Raw genomic sequence first — 23,070 nt, 5'->3', positions numbered from 1 at the left:
AACCTTCTCAGTGAGCATGCGCACTTATTCAGCTAAGTGGCAAGCAAGAAATTAGTAATGACTGACACGGTATCGTTGTTAATGAATAGAGAATGTCTTTGTGATGAACGACAGATATCACTGTACACTTAACAAATGTGATTTACAATAAAGAGTCATTCAAATCATTACTCTCATTAACTGTACATTAATCTCAAATATTTTACATTTTTTAACATAAATAGCAATTTCTTATCGAGTACATTTCAGGTGACAATCATATGTGATTACAAAACCAAACATATTAAAAAAAAAAGAAAACTAACATAGAGAAGCAATTGTAAAAAAAAAAAATCATAATTGTAAATTATGACTATTTTTGTACTCTTTTAACAAGAGAACAGAGCCACAAAAACTGTCTCTAGTTAGGGAACAGGCAGAGAGAGAGAGAGAGAGAGAGAGATCCTCAACCCTGATATCTAAATTTGATATCTGAAAAAATAAGCTATCAACTAACAAACCAATTAGTTCTCAAAACAGTTCTAAAAGCAAAAATAAAAGGTAAGAAAAATAATTTTGTTTTCACTATCCAAACTGGTTTCGACCGTTATTGAGATGTCATCAGTGGGACCAGATCCAGAAATATACCAAGATTGAATTAAGTAGCAAAAAAGGTGTATCATCCCTATTATTAAAATACACTGAATCAGAAATAGTTGTTAAAAAAAATGTTGACTTGTTTGAATAGTGACATTACCCCAAAAGGAAGTGTGCTTTGCATTATGGGGATACTAAGAAAGTTTATGTGAAGTCAAAGCCTCTATACAAGTAGCCTAGTTATTGAAGATACTTCAGATGCAAACTTTGTTTCTTACATGTGGGTAAAGGATTAAATGAGAATATAAGTTCTTGGCAAATATTATTTACTTCGTAAAAAAAAAAAAAAAAAAAAAAAAACCTTCTTACAGATATCTCCAAAACATTTCAGCTACTTAGGCACTATTTTTACTGAAGATGGTAAATTAAATATAGAAATAGACAACAGAATCAGCAAAGCTGGTATGGTGGGAAGTCAATTGAATAAATTCATATGGAATAAGAGAGAAATTAGTCGGAACACTAAATTAGCTGTATACAAGACAGTGTTCAAACCAGTTTTAACTTATGGATCTGAGAGCTGGGTCAGAAGTAAAACACTTGACCAAAGACTAGAGACTGCAGATATGAGAGTCCTGAGAAAGATTATAGGCGTGAACAGATGGCATCAATGGCAATATCATATTAAAAACGAGGATATTAGGAAAGAACTTGACATTGTCAGCATCTAGGAATGCATTAGCAGAGCTAATCTCAGGTGGTATGGTCACTTAAACAGAATGGGCGAAGAAAGATTAGCAAAACAAGTGTTCTCTGCCAGGTTGGCAGCAAAACGAATACTAACTTTAATTTCCCGATGTTTCGACCTTCATATTCAGGTCATCATCTGGAGTACACACACACACATACACATATATATACACACACACAAAGACATGCTATATTACATTTCAAAACGTATGCCAAAGTGGCAGTGATTTGATCAACAGTTATTCTACTGGCCTGATAGTGGAGGAAAAAAAATACCCAGGTAATGCCTTTTATTCCCATTTAGGGAGTAGACGAGGCCATTTTAGCCCTATCTAACTTTTGGAGACTGAGTGGGTGGTTCACTCTCTACTGGTAGCCATTCAGAGATAGCTGGCCCAAGGCTATCACTAATTTAATCAGCACACAGTGAAGAGTCTGCTAACAAGTGCTGCCATCTCATGGTAGCTAACCTTAACACAATATTTTTAATGTCTGAAAATAGTGTGGATTCAATGGTCGATTTTCTTGAGTTCAAAAAACCTGCTTGCCTGTGCCAGAGAAAGACTAACTTGGGAACTGGTCAAAAAAGAGTTTAGAAAATGTTCCACTAGTTGGTGACTAGATTTGAACCCAAGTCTTCCTTCATGTGGTCAAGCTATGGTGTGCAAATGCCACTTCCACTGAGCTACTCAGGCTCTTATAGCATTATCAGAGGACATATTCATATATAGTTTTAATACAGCAAAAGTGGTGGCCTAATCCATAATTTAACAATAGTGTTGTTATATTAGAGTTAAGATCATTGATTGCTTAGTCCTAATTAGAATTAACTCTTAGACCAACAAAAGTTTAAGTGGGTAGAATATGTGCCATCCATATTCTTGAAATTTTTAGACCACCATTATTGTTAAGATTAAGGTGGTTGGTAAGAATTCGCAGGTCTCCTTAAATTTATGCTCATACCACGTTTTGGTGTGATGTAAACAACAGGTCCTTTCCAGTCAGTTATATGTAGAGTATTCAGGGCATGATCAGAAAGGCTAGATTTATAATAGTTATTATATTTAATATGCTGGTTATGTTCCTTTTTTTGGATAGGAATTGTGCATCCTGTTTGCTATATAGGGCAAATTACAGATGCAATGAATATGGTATACTCCGGAGTGGGCCAGTGGAGGAAGTGGATCCTTGGATGAGTTGAATAAGTTCTTTAATTTTGCTGGAGATTTAAAGGTGGCATAAAGGTGGTATTTATTTTATCTGATATCCCTTTAATGTATGGAATGGCTACAGTTTTATTGAGATGTAATTTATTTTTGTTTTCAAGTGGAGTTTTGTGAAGAATTTTGTTGATAGCATTTTTGCTGTAGCCATTTTTCAGGAAGGTATTGCTGAAAAATTAAGCCCTTATAATGAGTCATATAAGCTCATTATAAGGGCTTAATAATAACTGCCTCTATGCTGCACCCTGTCAGCAGTACTGATTGGGACATTTGTGAAAAGGGCACAGACATCAAAACTAACTATTAAATCACTTTTTTTTTCTTTTTTTCTGGTGTGATAATGGTGAGCCCATAAATATGGGCTCACCATTATCAACCCCCCCCCCCCCCCCAATTGCTAACTTTTATATGGAAGCTTTTGAGCACCATGCTCTAGATCCTTTACTTTAAAACCCAAAGTCTGGCTTAGATATATTGATGATGTTTTCATTATCTGGTTTTATGGCTGCTTCCTATGAGAAGAGTGCCCATAAACCTTTATGAACTTCGAATGAATTTCTTTTGGCGTTAAACCTTCTTTTATAAAGAATTTTATAACTGCATGATACTCAATTTTATCCATCTCATGGGATACAGACAACACTTTTGTTTTAGACAGCTGTCTAAAACAAACTACTTGATAGAATGACTTGCAATTTCACGTGGATGCTTATGACAGATGTACCAAGTTAGAAAAAAAAAAAAATATTGCCTATAGTGTTGCCATCTATGGTCAAGGCAGAGAACTTTTCAGACAACCATAGCAGTCTAGGATCTTAATTCTAATATAACAAACTATTGTTGATTTATGGATTGGGCCATCACGTTTGCTGTATTAAAACTATCTACTATCGATATGAATTGGTTCTCTGATGATGTTCTAAATAGAATATAGCTTTCTAACTTTTTTTCCCCTTTCACTGGAGATCAGGTCAGTAGAATAAATGTTGATCAAATCAAATCACTTTGGTATGCTGTTTGAAATGTAATAGCTTATCCTTGTATATATATGTGTATACTCCAGACAATGACCTGAATATGAATGTCGGGAAATTAAAGTTATTATTCCTAACACAGTTTTAGTCTCCATAATTTTACTGAAATGAATGCTGATCACCGTGTAACACTAAAGAAAAGTACCCTGTGTGTGTGTAGTGTAGTGTACACACATACAGCATATTATATATGGATATGACACTGGTTCTGTGGATAAGAGGGTGGCTGCTGGACAGGTATTAAAAAGTGGTATATGGAGGAGCAGAATCCAGGAAAAAGCTGGTGATTAGTGGTGTGCAGCAGAGTTCAGTGCTTTGACCACTACTGTTAAATTTGTACACAAATGATATAGAAAATATTCAGTTGTGTACTGATGATGCAAAATTAGGTAGAAAAATAATGAATGAAAGCAATGTGGAGAACTTGCAGGATTATTTAAATAGGCTTTCAGCATGGGCAAAAGATAATGGTGTCAGTTTAATGTGGAGAAGTGTAAAGTTATGCATTTTAGGGTAAATAGATCATAAGCTGGTTACTACATTGATGTAACTGTACTCCAGAAAGTAGATAAAGCTAGAGATTTAAGGGTGGTGGTGGACAGAGTTGAAGTTTAGAGGACATAATGCTAAGATAGCTCATAAGATTACTTGGCTATTGAAGAACACACTAACAAGTAGAGATAATGAAGTTGTTATTCCTCTTTATAAGGCCTTGATATGTTTGGTCTCCTGAGTTTCTTGAGGATGACGAAGTGGTGAAGAGGATTCAGAGGTCAACGACCAAGATGGTGAATGGTTCTCTGGAATTTTCCCTATTAGGATAGATTGATGGTATGGGGATTGCATAAGTTTGGTTGATAGGTGAAAAAACAATTTCAATTGCAATTTCACATGGATGCTTATGACAGATGTACCAACTTAGAAAAAAAAAATCTTGCCAATAGTGTGGCCATCTATGGTCGAAATGATATGATTGAAATATTTGTTACTTAAAGGGTTTTATGGGATTGATCTAGGGGAAATGTTTCACACTTAGCTAGAGGAGGAAGAACAAGAGGTCATCCCTGCAGATTGAGTAAAAGTGTGGTTAGTAGAGGTATAAGGACTAGATTTTTCACATGGAGAGTTGTGAATGAATGAATGGAATGGGCTTCAGAGACAGTTGTTAGTGCTTTGTCTGTTAATGGGTTCAAGGAGAGGTATGATAAATTGTGTGGATAAATTGGGTCGCCCACAATGAGTCTTTTGACTCCATGAAGTGCCGTGCAATAATAATAATATTTGTTTATAATAAATATTAAATTTATTTTAAAATTTGAACTACTTGATTTTTGGAATTCATATATTGAATTTTGAAGTCAATGCACCATCTTGGATACTAATCAAAAACACTCTAACCAGTCATTCTCATCATGACTAACTATTAACATAATAGGTTGGGTATAGAGATAGGAGATTAACAATAATCAAAAACTCAATATTTGAGTTCAAGTATCTTCAAATGAAGATACTTTAACTCAGTATACTCAAGTACCATGCTAGTATAATACCTATGGAACTTTGGTTGGGAATTGTTTTGGTTTCTTGATATGGTGAGCAAATTTGTTAGAATTGTGTTTGCTAGTGTTAGATATAATGAAACTAGTTCACAATATGTAACGCTACACAAAGACCTTAAGATAGCAGATTACAACTATTACAAACTGCTGTTTGTAATAGTTGCAATTTTTCAAGCAAGACGGGGAGATACAAGATAGAGGTTATGAAAAAGCTATGGGTGTGATATGTTTGTACTGAAAAAGGTTAAACTTGTAGTCATGTGAATTTGAGCTATAAAGGGAAGTATTTTGCAGTTTAATTAGCTTGAATTTGCAGAGCAAGGGCAGAATGTGTCATGTCAATATTTGATGATGATTTGACTATTTAGTTGTGTTCAACTCTTGGTAACTTTATAGGCAAGTATTGTTTCTGGTGAGATTTTTACAGGGTAGTTCACCATTGCCCCCCCCCTCCCAATTTAATCTGGACTTAGGACCAGCATATAGCTGACAAATCAGGCTATGGCTGGGTTGTAAGTATTCATGTCTGTAAATCCATGTGTGTTTGTGGGGTTGGTTTGTCTGTTCTGAGGGATGGAAAACCTGAGTTTCTGGGTGAAAAAAACCCTCTACCTCCGTATGAGATTGGCTAATTCACCTTTAGTTGAAAGAGACAAGATAAAGGTTCTTCACACCATGGATGAGAATCAATAGGTCTTTCTTTCCGAACCATGTCTTTGTCTATACCAATTGAGCTACAGAGGCTCTATATCAACATTTAAGAAAATCAAAAATCTGAATCTGAGTAACATTGAGATTGAATAAATTTACTATTTACATGATTAAAAATCAGAGATTTCTTTAATCCAAAAAAAAAAAAAAAAAAATGGTCTGTTAGACATTCCATTATATGGATCAACAATAATTTTGAAATTCTGTTTTGTGTTTTCTAATGAACAAAACAGTATTGATACTGTTTTGACTATTCAGCATTAACTCAAATTTTTATTACATTTTAATTTTATTAGTATAAATATAAAATCTTATTACTGTAATCAGTTGCTGTTGACCAGAGTACATTTCATCCCCCTCCTATTTAGGTTCCAAAGCTGAAACAGCCTAGAGGACTTTTTGCCATTGGATGCCATTTAAATCAACCTCAGTCTCCTAGATGGTATGGATGAAAATGATGTACAGACTATTTCATTGAGATGTTAATTATTATTATTATTTGACCTAAGTAATTGCAGATTATAATTTCTTTGAAACACTAATGGAAAAAGATTTGAAATCATCTTTGCTTTGGTTGCTCCAAATGTCCATTATTTTATGATATCCAATTTAGCCTATTATTAGAAAATTATTTACATCGTTATAGTAAACTGCTATGGTAAATTTTCCCTCTATAGCAAACTACTGAAAAGTACCATTTACTGCTGGGACGTTTTGATAGGTCTGTTACTGAGTTCATTTAATGCTATTTATCAGATTAAAAACAAAATAGCTACACATGAATGTAGACTCTTTAATTTCAGTATGGTTATTTATAACTATTCTCAGGCCCATAATGCTTTGTAATTTATTCTGTACTTGTCCCTACTCACATCTTCCATGTGTCCTGGAAGAAGTATGTCTCTGTCATAATAAAATTTAAAAGTCATCATCAAATTCCTGGCATGTACCCTCAAGGGGTGTACAGGATATGATAGTACTACATGAAAAAAAATTACATCATTATTAATTTCCTATCTACAATTTTCCTCCAAATCAGTCTGTTACTTGTCAAGACTCCAACATTATCAGATCTTATATTTCTATCATCTAAGGCACTTTGTACCGTATCAATCCACCTATATCTTTAATTAAGTATGGAGTAATTACTTTCAAAGTAATTACTCCATACTTCAAGGATATCTTTTTCTCCCGTTTTCATGTCGCCTTTATCATCTCTAATTCCTTTTACAGCATTCTTTCCTCCATTTCTGAGGCTTCTTCAATAACCTCCAGAATATTTTGCTACCTTCTTGATATTTCTTTTCTATGTTCTTGTCCAAGTCCTCCCATGACTTTTGTTTAACTAGTTTTACCCGGTGTTTAGCTTTCTTACATTTGTCTCAGTATTCTCTAAGAGCACAAGCTGACTTATTTGCCTGAAACTTTTAATATGCTTTCTTCTTTTCCTTCACTGCCTCTTTTACTTCTTGTGTCCTCCATGGAGTTCTGATTTTTCTATCCTTGCAGACAACCTCACCACAAGCCTCTCTGGCTGAATCAATCAGGATTTTCTTCAATGTTTGCCTGAATCTCTAAGGTTTGGTTCCTGTTCTCAAACTCTTTCATTTTTTCTTCAATAATCTTTGTGTATTTTAGTCTACAGCTCACATCTGAGAGCTGCTCAACTTTTATTCGCTTTAAAACTTTCTTACATGTTATTCTTTTCAATATGAAATTCAATTTTATCCTGCTCAAGACTAAATAGTGATCACTTCCAATTTCAAATCCTCTGTACACTGTGGTGTCTTGCACCAGGGAGAAAACATCATTATCAACAATAACATAGTCAATGAGATTTTTCTTATTCCTAGCCTCTTCTCTCCATGTGAATTTGTGCACATTTTTATGTTGGAACATGGTGTTAGTAATAACCAGTCCATGTCCTGAGCAAAAATCCAACAGATATTTGCCATTATTATTAGCTTTGCTCTTTTCTCCAAATTTTCCCAAATTATTTTTGTATGTCTCACAATCATTTCCTACTCTGCTATTTAGATCCCCAACAAGGACCAACTTTTCATTTTTCATTGTGTCAGTTGCTTTTTCTAAAGCCTCAAAAAATTCCTCCACTTCTACCTTAGTAGAACCTTCTGTGGGACCTCAGGCACAAATAAGTCTCATTGTCCAGTTCCCCATTCTCATATTTGCCCACATTACTCTACTTGAGACTGCCTGCCATTCAAGAAGATTAGCCTCGTATTTTGTGTTGAATACTATGGCTACTCCTTTTCCTTGATTGTCATTGCCTGAATATAACATTTTGTATTTATTGCTCAGAAAGATCTCACCAGTTTTGGTCTTTTTTGTTTCAGTCACCCCTATTATGTCGATCTGGTACTTATCTAATTCCTCAGCTAGCTCCATTTCTTTGCCATTCAGGCTTCTCATGTTGATAGTACCGATCTTTAACTCTGGTGATGTTGAGTTTGGGTTTATTTTCAGATTTGTTCCAGTAGCTGACTTTTCGCTGTTCGCCCTGGTTCCCTGGCAAAAACAACGGGAGCCTTGTTTAACCGGGCGACGCCCCAGCCGGCATGAAATTTTGTCATGTTGTACCATCATTCTATATTTTGGTTTAACCAATAAGAATTACAGTTTGGTCGGCTAAATCCCAAATTGCCAGCCCATCCTCGTCCGTTCAGTATCCAAGTAGATACCCAACAGGGTGCACCACGAGAAGGTGAGGATTGGACATTAGGTCAGAAGCCCTTGTCGGTTCTCCGCATTCCTTTAAAGGCTATGTGGAGGTCTCCTCTCAGTTATACAGCTTTGACCCTTAAGCACCCCATTTATCTTTTATTTAGTGGTTTATTTCATCAATTTTAGATACTTTCAGATGTGGATATGCAGCGAGTAAAAATACAAAAAAAAATAACATTAATAAAAATAGAAACAAAAAAATATCCTTAGCCCACTCACTGTATTTGTGCTTGGGAATGTCATTAAAAAAAAGAGAGAGAGAGAGAAGTTACGGTGATTGAAAGCATTCTTTAGCGATGAAATGTCTTCTTTGAGGTCAGAGTACCATTTAGAATCATGAGAGTTCTGATTGGGGAGGGAATGAAAGAAAAAGAGATAAAGAAATCTAAGTAAAGCATATAGTGATGGTCATTTTTAAAAGGGATACCTCCTAGAATTGAGAGTCCTAACCTGTCATCAGGTTTAATTAAATACCTTGTACTGTTCTCTCTGGTCTTTTATAAGAAAACTGTTGTTGAAAACTTTCACTCCAGGGGATCCTATGTCTGGTAGAAAAAACATTATTGGCAAATCCCAAATTTTCACACCAGTCAATGAAATTCATCTCTTATTTAAACATTTACAAACATCCCGGTGTATATGACATTCATTTACTAACGGAGCATGTATAATGTTTATTGTTCTGAATAAACATGGTTTGAAAATTTGAAAAGTGAAAAAACATTTATCAGTCTGAATATTTATTAAAATGATTGTCTTTACTCACTACAGCTGTATGGGTGAAGTGCACTTGACGTTGTTGGCACTACAGATTTCTTGGATCTTTCCTTATATTTTTATAAGGACAATATAAGATTTTTTTTCTTTTAAAAATTATATGAATATTTCACTGAAAAGGACAGTAGTGGTATCTTATACCATCTGATTATTGCTCCTACAGTAATGATTTGTGTTTCTAACGTTTTTTTAGAATATTACATTATATTGTGAAACTTCATATTTCCATTATAACTTTTCTTTTTTGCTAGTTATACAAGATAAGTTGATTTGTGGTGTCAGTTGTATAGCATGTAGTTTTAGCTTTTCTTCTTTATCCAGTTAATAAAAGAAAAGTTATATCTAGGATGTTATTTAGTATTTTAATTTCAAGACTGTTGTTTAATAAAGTCCTGCCAAAGGGATAGAACCCTTAGAGCACAAATTGCCTTTTTTAAAAAAAAAACAAAAATGCTATTTTTTGTTGTAGGCCCTCCCCCGTTTGTCTTCATCTTTCTCTGCTGAAGACTTCTTTATACCAACATTCTTCAGACATCTCTAGTAGGTCATCATTCTATCTTCTCTCTGCTTCTTGAGGTATGTCGTCCTTCATATGGAAGCAACTGGTTAATTGTATTTGTCCATTAATCACTTTTAATTCTACAATATGTCCTGCCCATTTCCATATTAATTTAAAAATTTCTTTTCTTATATCCAACACTTGTATTTTATTTTCTTATCTTCATTCTTTATTTTGTCTTGTATGATGTTTAGCATGACACTCCATTTTATGCTTAGTTTTCCTCTTTCTGTCCATTGTCATCACCACATCAATAATTTCGTGATATGTGTCCTCAATGAGTATATATGATACTATGAAAGTACTGCATGATTAAGTTTATAGTATTGCTAATTTCTTATCAGCAATTTTTTTCAAATTAGCTATCACTTGTTCTGCACTCTAATATTGTCATATCTTATATTTCTGGCTTCTTAGGGTACTTCTAACTGTATCAGTCCAGCTAGATGTTGAGCTTTTTCTTCTTCTGGGTATTTTGCTTTGAAATTGAACACCTGTTTTACTAACCTTTCACTTTTAAGTGGTCATACTACCTTAAATTAATTCTCTCCATCCCTGAATACTACCAGATTACTTTGAACATTAGCTAGTCGAGTGTTTTGCTTATTTTCTCTTATTCCATAGAAATGTATTCACCTGTCTCTCTACTGTACCAGCTTATTCTGTTGCCTATTTTCATATTTAACTTGCCATCTTCACTGAAAAAAACTGTGCCTCAAACTCCACTAAGTATACAGCTGAAAATTTCTGTATTCCTGCCCATTTTCTTGCTTTTGGTCTTTTTATTGCTGATTTTTCATACCAAATTTATCTCTGTTATTCAGTTTACTTAAAGAATCCAGGCAACTTGCATTGGATTAGTTCAGGAGCATAGCATTATTTGCATAAAGGCAAAAAAATCAAAGTTTGATATCTCTGATTCTGAATATCAGATTTCACTACTTTCTTTCATAATACAGTCCATATGGATGATGAATAAGACTGAAAATAGTTTTCACCCTTGTCTTACACCTAATTTTACATCAAATCATCTTCCTTTCATTCCTTCAATTCCAACTACTGACACACAACTTAAATATATACTATATATTGCTCTGTATAATATTCCATTTATCCTGTTTACTGTGGCACTTTTCTCTTGGCACCTTATATTCTTTTTCTAGATCTAGAAAACTTAAGTACAGATCCTTGTTATGTTCCCAGAATTTCTCAACTGTTTGTCATAAAGTGAAAATATGATCATGACAAATTCCTATTTGGCCCAAACCCAGCTTGTTCTTCTACAAGTTTTTCTTAGTATCTTCTCAAGTAGTAGTAGTAGTATGCTTGTGTAAATTTTATATGGAACATTGAAATTCCACTGTAATTGCATTCAGTTTTATTTCCCTTTTTTATAGATGGTAACCATGAAAACTTGACTCCTATCATCTGGAATTTGACTTTCTAGCTAGGCCTTCTGAATTATGCAGTATAGCCACTGCAAAAATTTTATACCTCCATATTTGAGCATTTCTGTCAAATATCATCCACTCTAACTGCCTTTCCATATTTCAGATTTCTGATGGCCTTTCCTACCTCAAGTATTGATATGTACTCCTAATTGCATTCCTCTTGGATATTTTCTACCACTCTTCTGTTACTGCATCTTTCATTAACATTTTTTCAAAGTAATTACTTGAGATATGTGGATTGTCCTCAGTTTTCATGTCACCTCTATCACTCTCTGATTCATTTTATAGCATTCTTTCCTCCATTTTTAAACTTTTATAATAGCCTCCAGAAACATTTTATCACCTTCCTGATATTTACCTTCTGTATTCTTTCCGAAGTGTTTCCATGTTTAGCTACTTTTACACATATAGCCTAACTCTCACATTTTTTCTGTACTGTGTCAGGGTACCTGCCAGCTAACTTACTAGGAACCTTTGATATGTCTTTTCTCTAACTACTGGTTTAACATCTTGTGTCCGCCATGTAGTTCTGATATTTCTATCCTTTCAAAGAACTTACGTCTCTCTATTTGAATCAGTCAAGATTTTCCTGTTTGCTGTTGAGAAGTCAAGGCCTAGTTCTTAAACATGAACCAAACCTTTCAAGCTCTTTAATTTTTGATTGAATAATATATGTATAGTTGAGTCTACATTTCACTTCTAAAAGCTGCTCAACTTTAATACGTTTTAAAACTTTCATGTATTTTGTTTTTGGTATGTTAGTTATTTTCATCCTGCTTAAAGTTGATGTTCGCTTCCAATTTCATATCATTGTATAATCTTGTATCCTGAACTGGCATGATGATATCATTGTCATCAGTTGCATAATCAGTGAGAATTTTCTTTTTCTTGCATGTTCTCTCCATGTGAATTTGTGCACATGTTGAAACATGGTGTTAGTAAGTGACTGGTCCATGTTCTGAACAGAAATTCATCATACATTTATCTTTGTGTTCAGTGTCAAAAGCTCCAGTTTTAGTTTTGTCCTTTTCTCCAAATTTTCCCAAAATATTTTTTTATGACTGGAATTCATTTCTATCATGGTGCTTAGATGTACAATCAGGACCAACTTTTCTTTTCCCCATTTTCTTTGTCAGCTGCTTTCTCTAATGATTCCAAATATTCTTCCACTTCTTTCATAGCAGAACGTTCTGCATCCTTCAGATCATAGGTATAAATCAGTTTTGCTGTTCAACTTTCTTTTGAAAATTGTTCATATAACTCTAGTTGAAATTGCCTACCAATGAAGAAAGTTATTTTAATGCTTGGTATTGAATGCTGTCAGTATTCCTTTCTTTCCCTGATAACTTTTGTCTGAATATAATATCCTAGATAAGCAAAGCTTTTTAATTTTATGGAGTGCCTTTATTGCATACCTTTGCTGTATTTCTGGCAATCATGATCTTTTAAGTTGAAGTGGAAATTGTTGATTGTGATGAATGATTGATATTGATAAGTAGAATAGTAAGATGGAGCACTGTAGAATCTTAAATATAAAATCTGAGATATAAGAGTCCAAAGAAAATAAGAGTTTAATGCATAAAAATGTTAGGATACTTATTAAAAGATGGAATGTGGACAAAGAATAAATTCAGTGATGAATGATGTGATATTAATAATAAATACATTATAAAACTTGTAAAAACTTATATAAAAATTGTAAAAATTAGACGTCAAACTGTATTAAAGGATTAAAAGGATTTTTAACTTCTAGATAGAAGTACAAATTATTTTCAGAGACAGCTGGCCCATGACATGAATATCACTAATTATAAGCTGCGACTAATGAAGAGATGGGCAAACAAGTGCTGCCATCTCTTGGTACTGAGCCCTAACATATTTGCATCATCTAAGGCCTAGTGCAGACGATGCAAGTACCACCTTTTGAGCTACACAGGCCTACATTATAATATATTATTATTTTATAATATATTATATAATAATATACAATGAAAGATAATTTCTATTTGTGGGGTTGTAAGGCCATTTTGGGAAAAAAAAATAATTGCGATAATGATAGGGAGTTATGCTTATCTCTCTATAGTAAGAAAATTGCATGCATTTACCTGCCTTATCTACTAGTTTTTTTTTACACCTGAAGAAAACAATAACAAAAAAACAAATCTAAGTTGGCTGTTAACCTTTAACCTTCCTACCGGTTAGGACGTCTATAGACGTCCAACTAAATCTGGATAAGATTCAGCCCACCTGTTTAAAGAACCTGGATAAGAAGTGCAATTTGACTGTCATGTCCATTAGAAGGTGTGATAAACCCTCACGCTGAAGAGAAAGGTTAATCGGATTATCTCCCGTTCGTAGCTGCCTCTCAGTTGCCTATAACAAGAAACGGACTTTCTTGTTTCATGCTGGTGAATTGGATTTTAGTTTTATATGATAGACTAAAAATAGAGAAATTATATTTTTGTTTTCTCTTTTTATTGTACAATACAATTTTAATTTCTGGACAAAATAAAGGTCTTGCATAATTTCTTCACTTAACCAATTTAATTTTTTATTTTTTTGCGCTAATTTTTTTCTAATCGCTACTAGACAAAAGATTTTTCTTTGTTCTCGAAGAAATTAATTCACGATAATTATTTGGAATATTCTTTTAAAAAAAGAAAAGAAAACCGGCTGCCGACGTTCCAGGTTATATTAATTTTATTTTTGTACAAAACCATCGAAATCGAATAATACTTAACAGATTTCCTTTAGGACACGCTTGAGCAACTTTGCTTTATAGAGAATAACATGAAATTCTTTAATCATATTACTACATTTTTTCTTCATGTTGTATAGTAATCTGTACTTTCACTTTCTTGGTTTCCTTGTATAATTGGTCATTACAAAATGAAATTAACAGTTATGATTTAAATTTATATTTTCTGCATAATTCAGATATTTTGTTCTCCAATTTTTAAAGTAAGCGATACATTTGCTTATTTTTATCATTCAAAATATGTATATCAAATGTGAAATTTCATTTCCATATTTTTACAATAGAATTGAACTTTATTTCGCCTCTGATAGTTTAACTCCCCCCCCCCCGTTGCATTACTATCACACACCCGAAAACTGTTATGAAACATAGGTACAGTTTTTATTTAATTCGTTATTTTTCTCTAGTAATTGTTCCACATAACTTTAATTTTTCGATACTGAAACTATGTGGTGATTATTATAAATTAGCAAATTATAAATCAGACAATATACATAATTCCTGATTATTATAAATCAGGAAATTATGTGATATTCAGATACAGGTGAAATTAATATTTAAAATCACTGTCATCCTTCAAATGCAATATCAGAATAAAGAAAGTGAAAAACCCGAAGTTTCGAAATACATTTCGAAAGCCCGCTCTCGAAATGTATTGGTCTACAGACTGGATTCTGAACACGCCAACGTTTCGTGATGTTATGACAATTCAGTCTCATCATGAAGTATTTGCATTTTCAGAATAGTGAAGAATACGATCAGGCAACACATCCTTGCCCAGTCCTCAACAAAATTTATGATTTTCTGATGAAAATCCATCAAAAATGTAGATCACTCTACATTCCTGAGAGAGACTTGAGTATCGATGAAAGCCTTATGCCATTCAAAGGTGGACTGAAATGTAAGCAGTATATTCCCAAAAAGAAAGCGAAGTATGGAGTAAAATTTTTTATGCTTTGTGAATCGGAAAGTGGATATCTTTGGGATTTCAAACCTTATACGGGAATGCAAACTGTAATCGAGCACGATAAATATTCGGATCTCCCCTTGTCGATGCGTGCAGTAATGCAGTTACTAGAAAGGTTACTGCATTATAATGGATAATTACTATATATGTGTCCTGAACTCGCTGATTTGCTTTTACAGCATCTTACAGATAGTTATGGTACTGTAAATGCAAAAAGGCGAGATATGCCTCCAGATCTGGCTTCAGGAAAGCTATTGAAGGGGGAAATCCGAACTTATCAGCGAGGCAAAGTCTTTGCACTACGTTGGAAAGACAAAAAAGATGTTTTTCTGCTATCTTCCCTGCACAATCCATCAGCGGAATCCGTGGAGAAGCATGGTTTGAAGAAAGAAAAACCCATTGCTGTGTGTGCATACGACACTATGGGTGGAGTCGACAGGTGCGATCAGCAGCTATCATTCTACTCTGTAATGAGGAAACAGCATAAAAAATATTACAAAAAAGTGTTTGGACATGTTATTTGAATTTTGAAGTGTTTGGATTTTGTTATTTGGAACAGTTTGCTCCTGTACAAGAAAAAATGTTTGTCTACCATAACATATCTAGAATACAGAATAGAAATTGCGAAAGCATTGCGGCACGCACATGCGCCTTCTTCAGCAAGCAGAAAAACAGGCAATCCTGCCAGACATCTGAGGTTGAACGCTGCTAACTCCAACCATTATCCCGAAAATCTACCACCAACGGCTAATAAAAAAAAACTTGCACGCAAATATCCTGTATGTAATAAAAAAAAATATCAGAAAGGAAACAAAAATCTGGTGCCCTGAGTGTAAAACTGCTTTGTGTGTTTACCCTTGCTTCAAGGTGTTCCACGCTGTTCAAGAATTTTAAATTCTGAACAGTATGAAATAAAAAATGTTTGTTTTCAAGGCCATCAAAACAGTCCTTTTCAGGACTACAAATATTGATAGAGGGATACCCGAATGCACTGTTTCGTTTTCATCTTGAAGGCTAATTTTTAAGTTCTTTTTATGACACAGAGAAACTGGAAAGAGTATTCCAGGTAAAGTATTTCATCAAAACAATAAAAAATAATGAAATAAAATCTACCCTATATATATATATAAAATGATAAAGTTTTTTATGTCATGTTTATCGAAACGTTTTGAAACTCAGGGGCTACCCTGAGTGTCGAGACTTCAAAATTCGAGTCATCAGAATTCAGGGGCTGAACCCGCTTTCGAGTTATCACAATTGAAGGAGAACTGGTCTACCATACCGGAACACGGGGGGTTGGGCATAGCCCCCCTAGTTAATAAATGAAATATATAAATAATAACAGGAACATTTTCACATTGCCAACACTCAACATTGATGTGATATGGGTTCCAAATTTCTTGTTTCGGAGATATATATATATTGTAGCATTGTAGCAGAAAATTTTATTGATTGTTGATTCTGCCAAACTTCATTGTAGCAGAAAATTTTATTACAAAGTTTTGTAATAAAATTTTCTGCTACAATGAAGTTTGGCAGAATCAACAATATTATTACCACCTTATTTCTGTTTCTCGTGTGGGAGAAAAACGGTAAAATGTCACTCTTATAATTATATGAGATGTTATAATGGCAAAAATAGTAAGAAAAAAGTCATTTGCAGTTTCTCTTCAAAACACAAAGAAAGAACATTGTAAATTCAGCCAGTGGAAAAGAAAATACTACATATTTTTCTCCTGTTATCTGATTTTTTTTCTTATAGTTCAAAGAAGAAATCACTGCATATAACATGAAGTCTGCAGGAGGGAAAAAAATCTGGAAATTGGTTACATTATAACGAATAGAGAAATCATGTCAGAAAAATTATTCACGTATGATTCTAATCTCAGCAGATATAACATTTTCTTCTAGATTAGATATCTAAAGTAACTGAACCTTTGCTACTATTTTATACTAAAATGAATGGGTATGTTCCCCAAGTGATTTACGTTTGTAACAGCTGTCTTGCGAACGATTTATGAAATAAATTATCTGAAATATCCGCAGATTGCTTAGGTCTATATCCCACCCCCCAAAAAAAGATTATGAAACGCATATGCACCTTTTCTTTGAAAATAATTCAAATCCTCTTTTTCAAGATAATTGTATGATTTAATTTCTAATTTTTGATAATAAAAGTGAAACTGATCATTATAAATTAAGCAATTATTTTGGCATAAATAATGTATAAGCATGTAAACGAAATATCAGTATTTCTGTTAGAATATAGGTAATCAACAATCGAAAAGGAAACGACATTCTTGACATATTCTGCACTACAGCCTGGGGCACTTTAGTGTTCTCTCCTTTCTTCTCAATAGCACTGAGAGTAATAAGCCTTCAACTTTTCCTCCAGCTAAGAGGATATTACTAAGTATTTAGAAGACATAGATTATTTCAAAAATAGCTTCTAGCAGTAATATTTAGATTTTTTTTAAAGAAAAACAAACAAAAATGATACTACTGAACTTTCTTTTGTGTGGTATGCATATAAACAATTTTGCATGGTGAAAATATAGCATATTATTTCTAAAATTTCACATAATTTCAGCGGGCAGTAGAACAGCTGGTTTTAGATTGCAAATAAATAGAACAGAATTAGAAGTTTCACAATACAATCTGATTGCCGTATATCTTTTGTCAAAATGGTAAAATGAAGTAATTGATTTTGAATGCTGTCTAGAAAAGCTTTCAAACCTGTGAGTTCTAGGAGAGGATAAGGAGGGGGGGGGGAAGCATTAGAAAAGCTTCAAAATGAAAAGAATTTTGAATCATTCCATATATGATATTTTTCCCATTATATTTTCAACATATCTACGAGGATGTGCACTAGATATTATCGTAATATGCATAATACAAATAAATAAATGACGAAGGGGAAGAACCACTGCTAAAATATCATTGGATATAAATTTTTGATACCAAAAAGACACAATCGGAAACCGAGTAAGGCAATTTAGCATTTTAACATTTTTTTTTATTTTGTCTTTATGAATAACAAAAAATCGTTTCTAAATCTGAAATGTGATGATCCATATAATGCTATTTCGCTAGAAACGAAAGAAAAAGGACATATTTATTTCAATAAATATTATTTAAAAATATAAATATTTGACATAATATTTTCAAAGCAAACATTTGAAAATTTTAAAATTCGAAAAAAATTATTCAATTATTATACGTAAAGTGAAAGAACAATCAGTGCAACTCTTGCGGTGCACTGATTTGTAGAATAAAATACACCAAATTCACTATCACTAAATAGATTCATTGCAAAAGCTGATCAGTGGGCATTTCAGGATTGATTTTTTTTTCGCATATGTGAAATTGGTTTCAATTTTTGGGAAGAGACACAATAAATCATTTTAGAGGCAAGAAAGGTCAAATAACTTAGGACAGTAAATGAAATTCTAAGCAACACAATAGACGTAAAGACAGGGGGAGGGGACACAAAGGTCACTCAACAACAGTTAATCCACTAATGCTATAGAATAGCCGTAACGAGATTAACGGCAGAGGAAGGTAATGGCATGATAAAAGGAAGAATGCCGACGAAGTTTTGATCCATAAAAAAAGCTAGGGAGTGTTGAATATTTCATCCACACCGGCCGGTTGGGAGGTTAATGTTTTGCTTCATTCAATTTCATCCTGTTAATTTTATCCTCTATTGTTAGAGCCGAAGCTCAGGGGATGCATTGCAAAATTTGTAAATATTATCCACAAGATAGTTGCCATAATGAGAAAGACAGTGACAAACAGGAATAAAAGAGGTGATAATCTATTGTGTGAGGCCTGATCAGGCTGCATCTGGATTTCTGCACATAGATATGATCACTTGTACATCTATTTGATAAGGAATGTTGGAATGCAGAGGAAAGTGACTAAGTCTTCCTCAGAGATCTGGAATGTTGAAGATGACAGATTAAGGGAATCTGATCTGAAGAGCAGATATCATCAAACTCAAGAAAATGCACAGCATGTTCAACAATGCAATGCATTAGTAGAAATATTTTTTGAAATCATCAGATTATTGTAGAAGTACATAATGGTTGTCACTCTGTTAATCTTTTACTGTTTCTTTATCTACTAGTTTTCTTTTTACACCTGAAGAAATCTTGTGAAATTATGATGAACGTTGCATTTTTTGATTAAAGTAATTATTAATATCTTATTCCTGTTTACTGCCCTATGAACCCATGCTTTTTTGTTAATCTTTCAAATAGTTAACTGTTAATGTAATTATTATATTCTCATTTGGTTTTCTTTTATATATTATACCTAATGACCTCTTACAGGTAAGTAACTTCGTTTTTAAAAAAAAATAATTGTGATAATGATAGGGAGTTATGCTTATCTCTCTATAGTAAGAAAATTGCATGCATTTACCTGCCTTATTTGCTTTGCAGGGGAAGGGGAGGGAAAAGGATCCCTGCCGTTTCCATTATGAGGCTGGCTAACTTGCCTTTGGTTAAAAAGCATCTCATAAATAAATGTTCTGGGTTCGTTCCAGCTCTGATTACTAGAGGACATGTCTCACTCTAGTAGTACTATGGAGGTGCTACATGCTATGCTAATTTTGTAAATTCTTGCAAGCAGTTTCTGCTGTCTCAGTTTTTCTTTGAATTTAGTGTTCGCTAAGTTCTTTGAAAATATGTAACTTGTAAGACACAAAATAATTTTGTGTGTATATACTTAGGTTATTCATTTGGAGTTCTTTTGTTGATCAGGCCTGAAGAAATGCAGGTGATTCCTGAGAAAATTAAACATATTTCATATATGCCTACTCAACGAGAACCACTTTACAAAACCAGTAAGTGAGCATGTATGTACATACATAACTTTTTTAACTTGAAGTATTGTTTATTATTGCATTATTCCATATGTTACATTCTCTTGATTTAAAAAAAAAAAGTAAATGATTTAAATAACATTTATAGCTATGCTGTTTCCAAAAATTCTTCTTGAAAAAAAAAAAAGCATTTATTTACATCTTTAATATTTTTTATGAGAAATTAGTTACATGATGTTACAGGAAAAAAAAAAAATACATATGATTCCTCCTTTTTGAGGAAATATGGTTATAATAAATTCTTTCCTTATACTGACATCATTATTGCCGGCCTGGTTGGCCAAGTGGTTAGCGTATCTGCTTTCCAGCCAGAAAGGCTGCAGGTTTGAATCCTGCGTGGGCATGGATATTTGTGATTGTCTGCGAAAATACTAGTGGTGGTGGGAAGTAGATGGCATTGGTGTAGATAATGTGGTTCGCTGTAGGTGGTGGATTCAGTGGTGGAGATGGAGAATTGTGGAATAGGTGCCCTCCCTCGATGAGTCTTTGGACTCCTTGGAGGGTGTCATATAATAATAATAATTATTATTTCACTTCTTCATGACAAGAAACAAAGAGAGTTGTATTAGTTTAATATCTGCTACTATTACCCACTCTTTTTTGTCTAGCTAAATATAATTACTAGACTTCATCCTTAGTGTAAATTCTTTACTTGAGCTAAGCGAAGTACGGGGGGGGGGGATTTGGAAAGTTCCAATAAACACCTAGAACTTCTTCTTCCTAACATGGAATTTAGGCCATGTGGCCTGTTCCGGTCTCATGCCATCTCTTTCTTGGTCTTCCGATTCTTCTTTTTCCACTTATTTTGTATCTGTATAATATTTTTGGTAGTCTGCTGTTGTCCATTCGATTTAAATGTTCTAGCCATTTTTGTTTATACTGTCTTATGTAGTAATTAATTGGTTTTATTTTCAGGGATTGTAAGATTTCTTCATTTGTTTTGTGGTCCCACTTGGTATATCCAGCTGTTTTTCTGAGGAACTTCATTTCTGCTGTATGAATTCGTTTTTCATCTTTCCTTTTCATGGTCCATGTTTCGCTTCCGTATAGTAGAGTTGGTTTTGACAAGACATTATATAGTCAGATTCTAGTGTGTTTTTGTACACCTAGAACAAAAATGATATTAAAGCAACTGATATAACCACAAGAAAGGACCTACAAGGATATAAGAACATAAGTTATCTTCATAACTCCACTGCTAGTATGTTATTTCTTGTGGTTATATCAGTGGCTTACAAGGGGGGAGGTTAATAATAAATTTAGTTTAATCCTTTATCCAAGTGTGAGCAAACAACGTTTGCGCCTGAAAGTATCTTCAGGACTGGGGTAAGGTGGTACAACACCAGGGCAACTCGTTGCAAAGGTGGAGCAAGTTACCAACACTCCTGTCTCAGTATCTTCTATAATGCAAAACACATCTCCTTGCAGATATGTCTAATGTTATGCATTAAGGGAAGTGCCACTACCCAGACTAGTTTAGACCTTTATTGAGGTCTCTTTAGTGGGAGCCAGGCCCAAGCTGAGATACCAGGCAGAAGCATTCGCAGGTCATTTCTACCTATAGGAGTTGCCAAATGGTGTGCCACCCTTTTTTTCCCCAAGGAGGGAGGTTCTGATAAACCACAAGAAAAAATATTCCAAAGACTCTGGGATATCCAGGGAACAAGTTGGGGTCATTATCCACCAACATCTGGACATGCAGAAGCTCTCAGCAAAGTGGATTCCCAAATGTTTGAATGCTGACCAAAAGAGAGAACATGTGCTGTCATCTCAAGGGATTTTGGTTCATTTTGAGAAATCAGGCGCAAATTGGCTCATATTGTGACTATTGATGAAACACACCTTCGTCACTATGACCCAGAGACCAAAGAACTTTCAGTGGAGTGGAGACACAAAGGTTCTCCATGGCCAAAGAAATTCTAAATCCAAAAGTCAACACGGAATATTCTTGCCATTGTCTTTTGGGATATGGATGGTGTAATCTTTACAAAGTACCTCAGAAAAAGGTGAAACTGTTACAGCAGCAATTTATTTAGCAGCTCTGAAGGAATTAAAGGAGGTACTAAAGGAAAACAAATCTGAAAACAAACCCAACTCAACATCACCAGAGTTAAAGATCAGTACTATCAACGTAAGAAACCTAAATGGCAAAGAAATGGAGCTAACTGAGGAATTAGATAAGTACCAGATCGACATAATAGGGGTGGCTGAAACAAAAAAGACCAAAACTGGTGAGATCTTTCTGAGCAATAAATACAAAATGTTATATTCAGGCAATGACAATCAAGGAAAAGAAGGAGTAGCCATAGTATTCAACACAAAATACGAGGCTAATCTTCTTGAATGGCAGTCAGTCTCAAGTAGAGTAATGTGGACAAATATGAGAATGGGGGAACTGGACAATGAGACTTATTTCTGCCTATGGTCCAACAGAAGGTTCTACTAAGGTAGAAGTGGAGGAATTTTTTGACGCTTTAGAAAAAGCAACTGACACAATGAAAAAGGAAAAGTTGGTCCTTGTTGGGGATCTAAATAGCAGAGTAGGAAATGATTGTGAGACATACAAAAATATTTTGGGAAATTTGGAGAAAAGAGCAAAGCTAATAATAATGGCAAATATCTGTTGGATTTCTGCTCAGGACATGGATTGGTTATTACTAACACCATGTTCCAACATAAAAATGTGCACAAATTCACATGGAGAGAAGAGGCTAGGAATAAGAAAAGTCATTGACTATGTTATTGTTGATAGTGATGTTTTCTCCCTGGTACAGGACACCAGAGTGTACAGAGGATTTGAAATTGGAAGTGATCACTATTTAGTCTTGAGCAGGATAAAATTGAATTTCATATTGAAAAGAATAACATGTAAGAAAGTTTTAAAGCGAATAAAAGTTGAGCAGCCCTCAGATGTGAACTGTAGACTAAAATACAGAAAGATTGTTGAAAAGAAAATGAAAGAGTTTGAGAACAGGAATCAAACCTTGGAGATTAATTGCAAACTCTGAAGAAAACATTGATTGATTCTGCCAGAGAGGCATGTGGTGAGGTTGTGTGCAAGGATAAAGAAATCAG

General features: G+C 34.0%; 1 protein-coding gene across 1 annotated transcript in view; it reads left to right on the top strand.

Moving 5' to 3' along the window:
- The window catches only part of LOC150092693 (cytosolic carboxypeptidase 2-like), a 354,069-nt gene that overhangs the window by 21,881 nt on the left and 309,118 nt on the right, over positions 1–23,070 (top strand). Inside the window, exons 3-4 of the mRNA XM_090414258.1 lie at positions 6,222–6,295; positions 19,874–19,956. Of these exons, the coding sequence (XP_090270384.1) occupies positions 6,222–6,295; positions 19,874–19,956 (157 nt within the window). The remainder of the gene's footprint in view (positions 1–6,221; positions 6,296–19,873; positions 19,957–23,070) is intronic.

This window comes from Typopeltis vanoorti, chromosome 25, assembly GCF_054136105.1.
Source record: "Typopeltis vanoorti isolate ZY-2024b chromosome 25, IOZ_Tvanoo_1.0, whole genome shotgun sequence".
Lineage (NCBI taxonomy): Eukaryota > Metazoa > Arthropoda > Arachnida > Uropygi > Thelyphonidae > Typopeltis > Typopeltis vanoorti.
The sequence above is the reverse complement of the archived record's forward strand: the minus strand, read 5'-3'. Positions and strand labels throughout refer to the sequence as shown.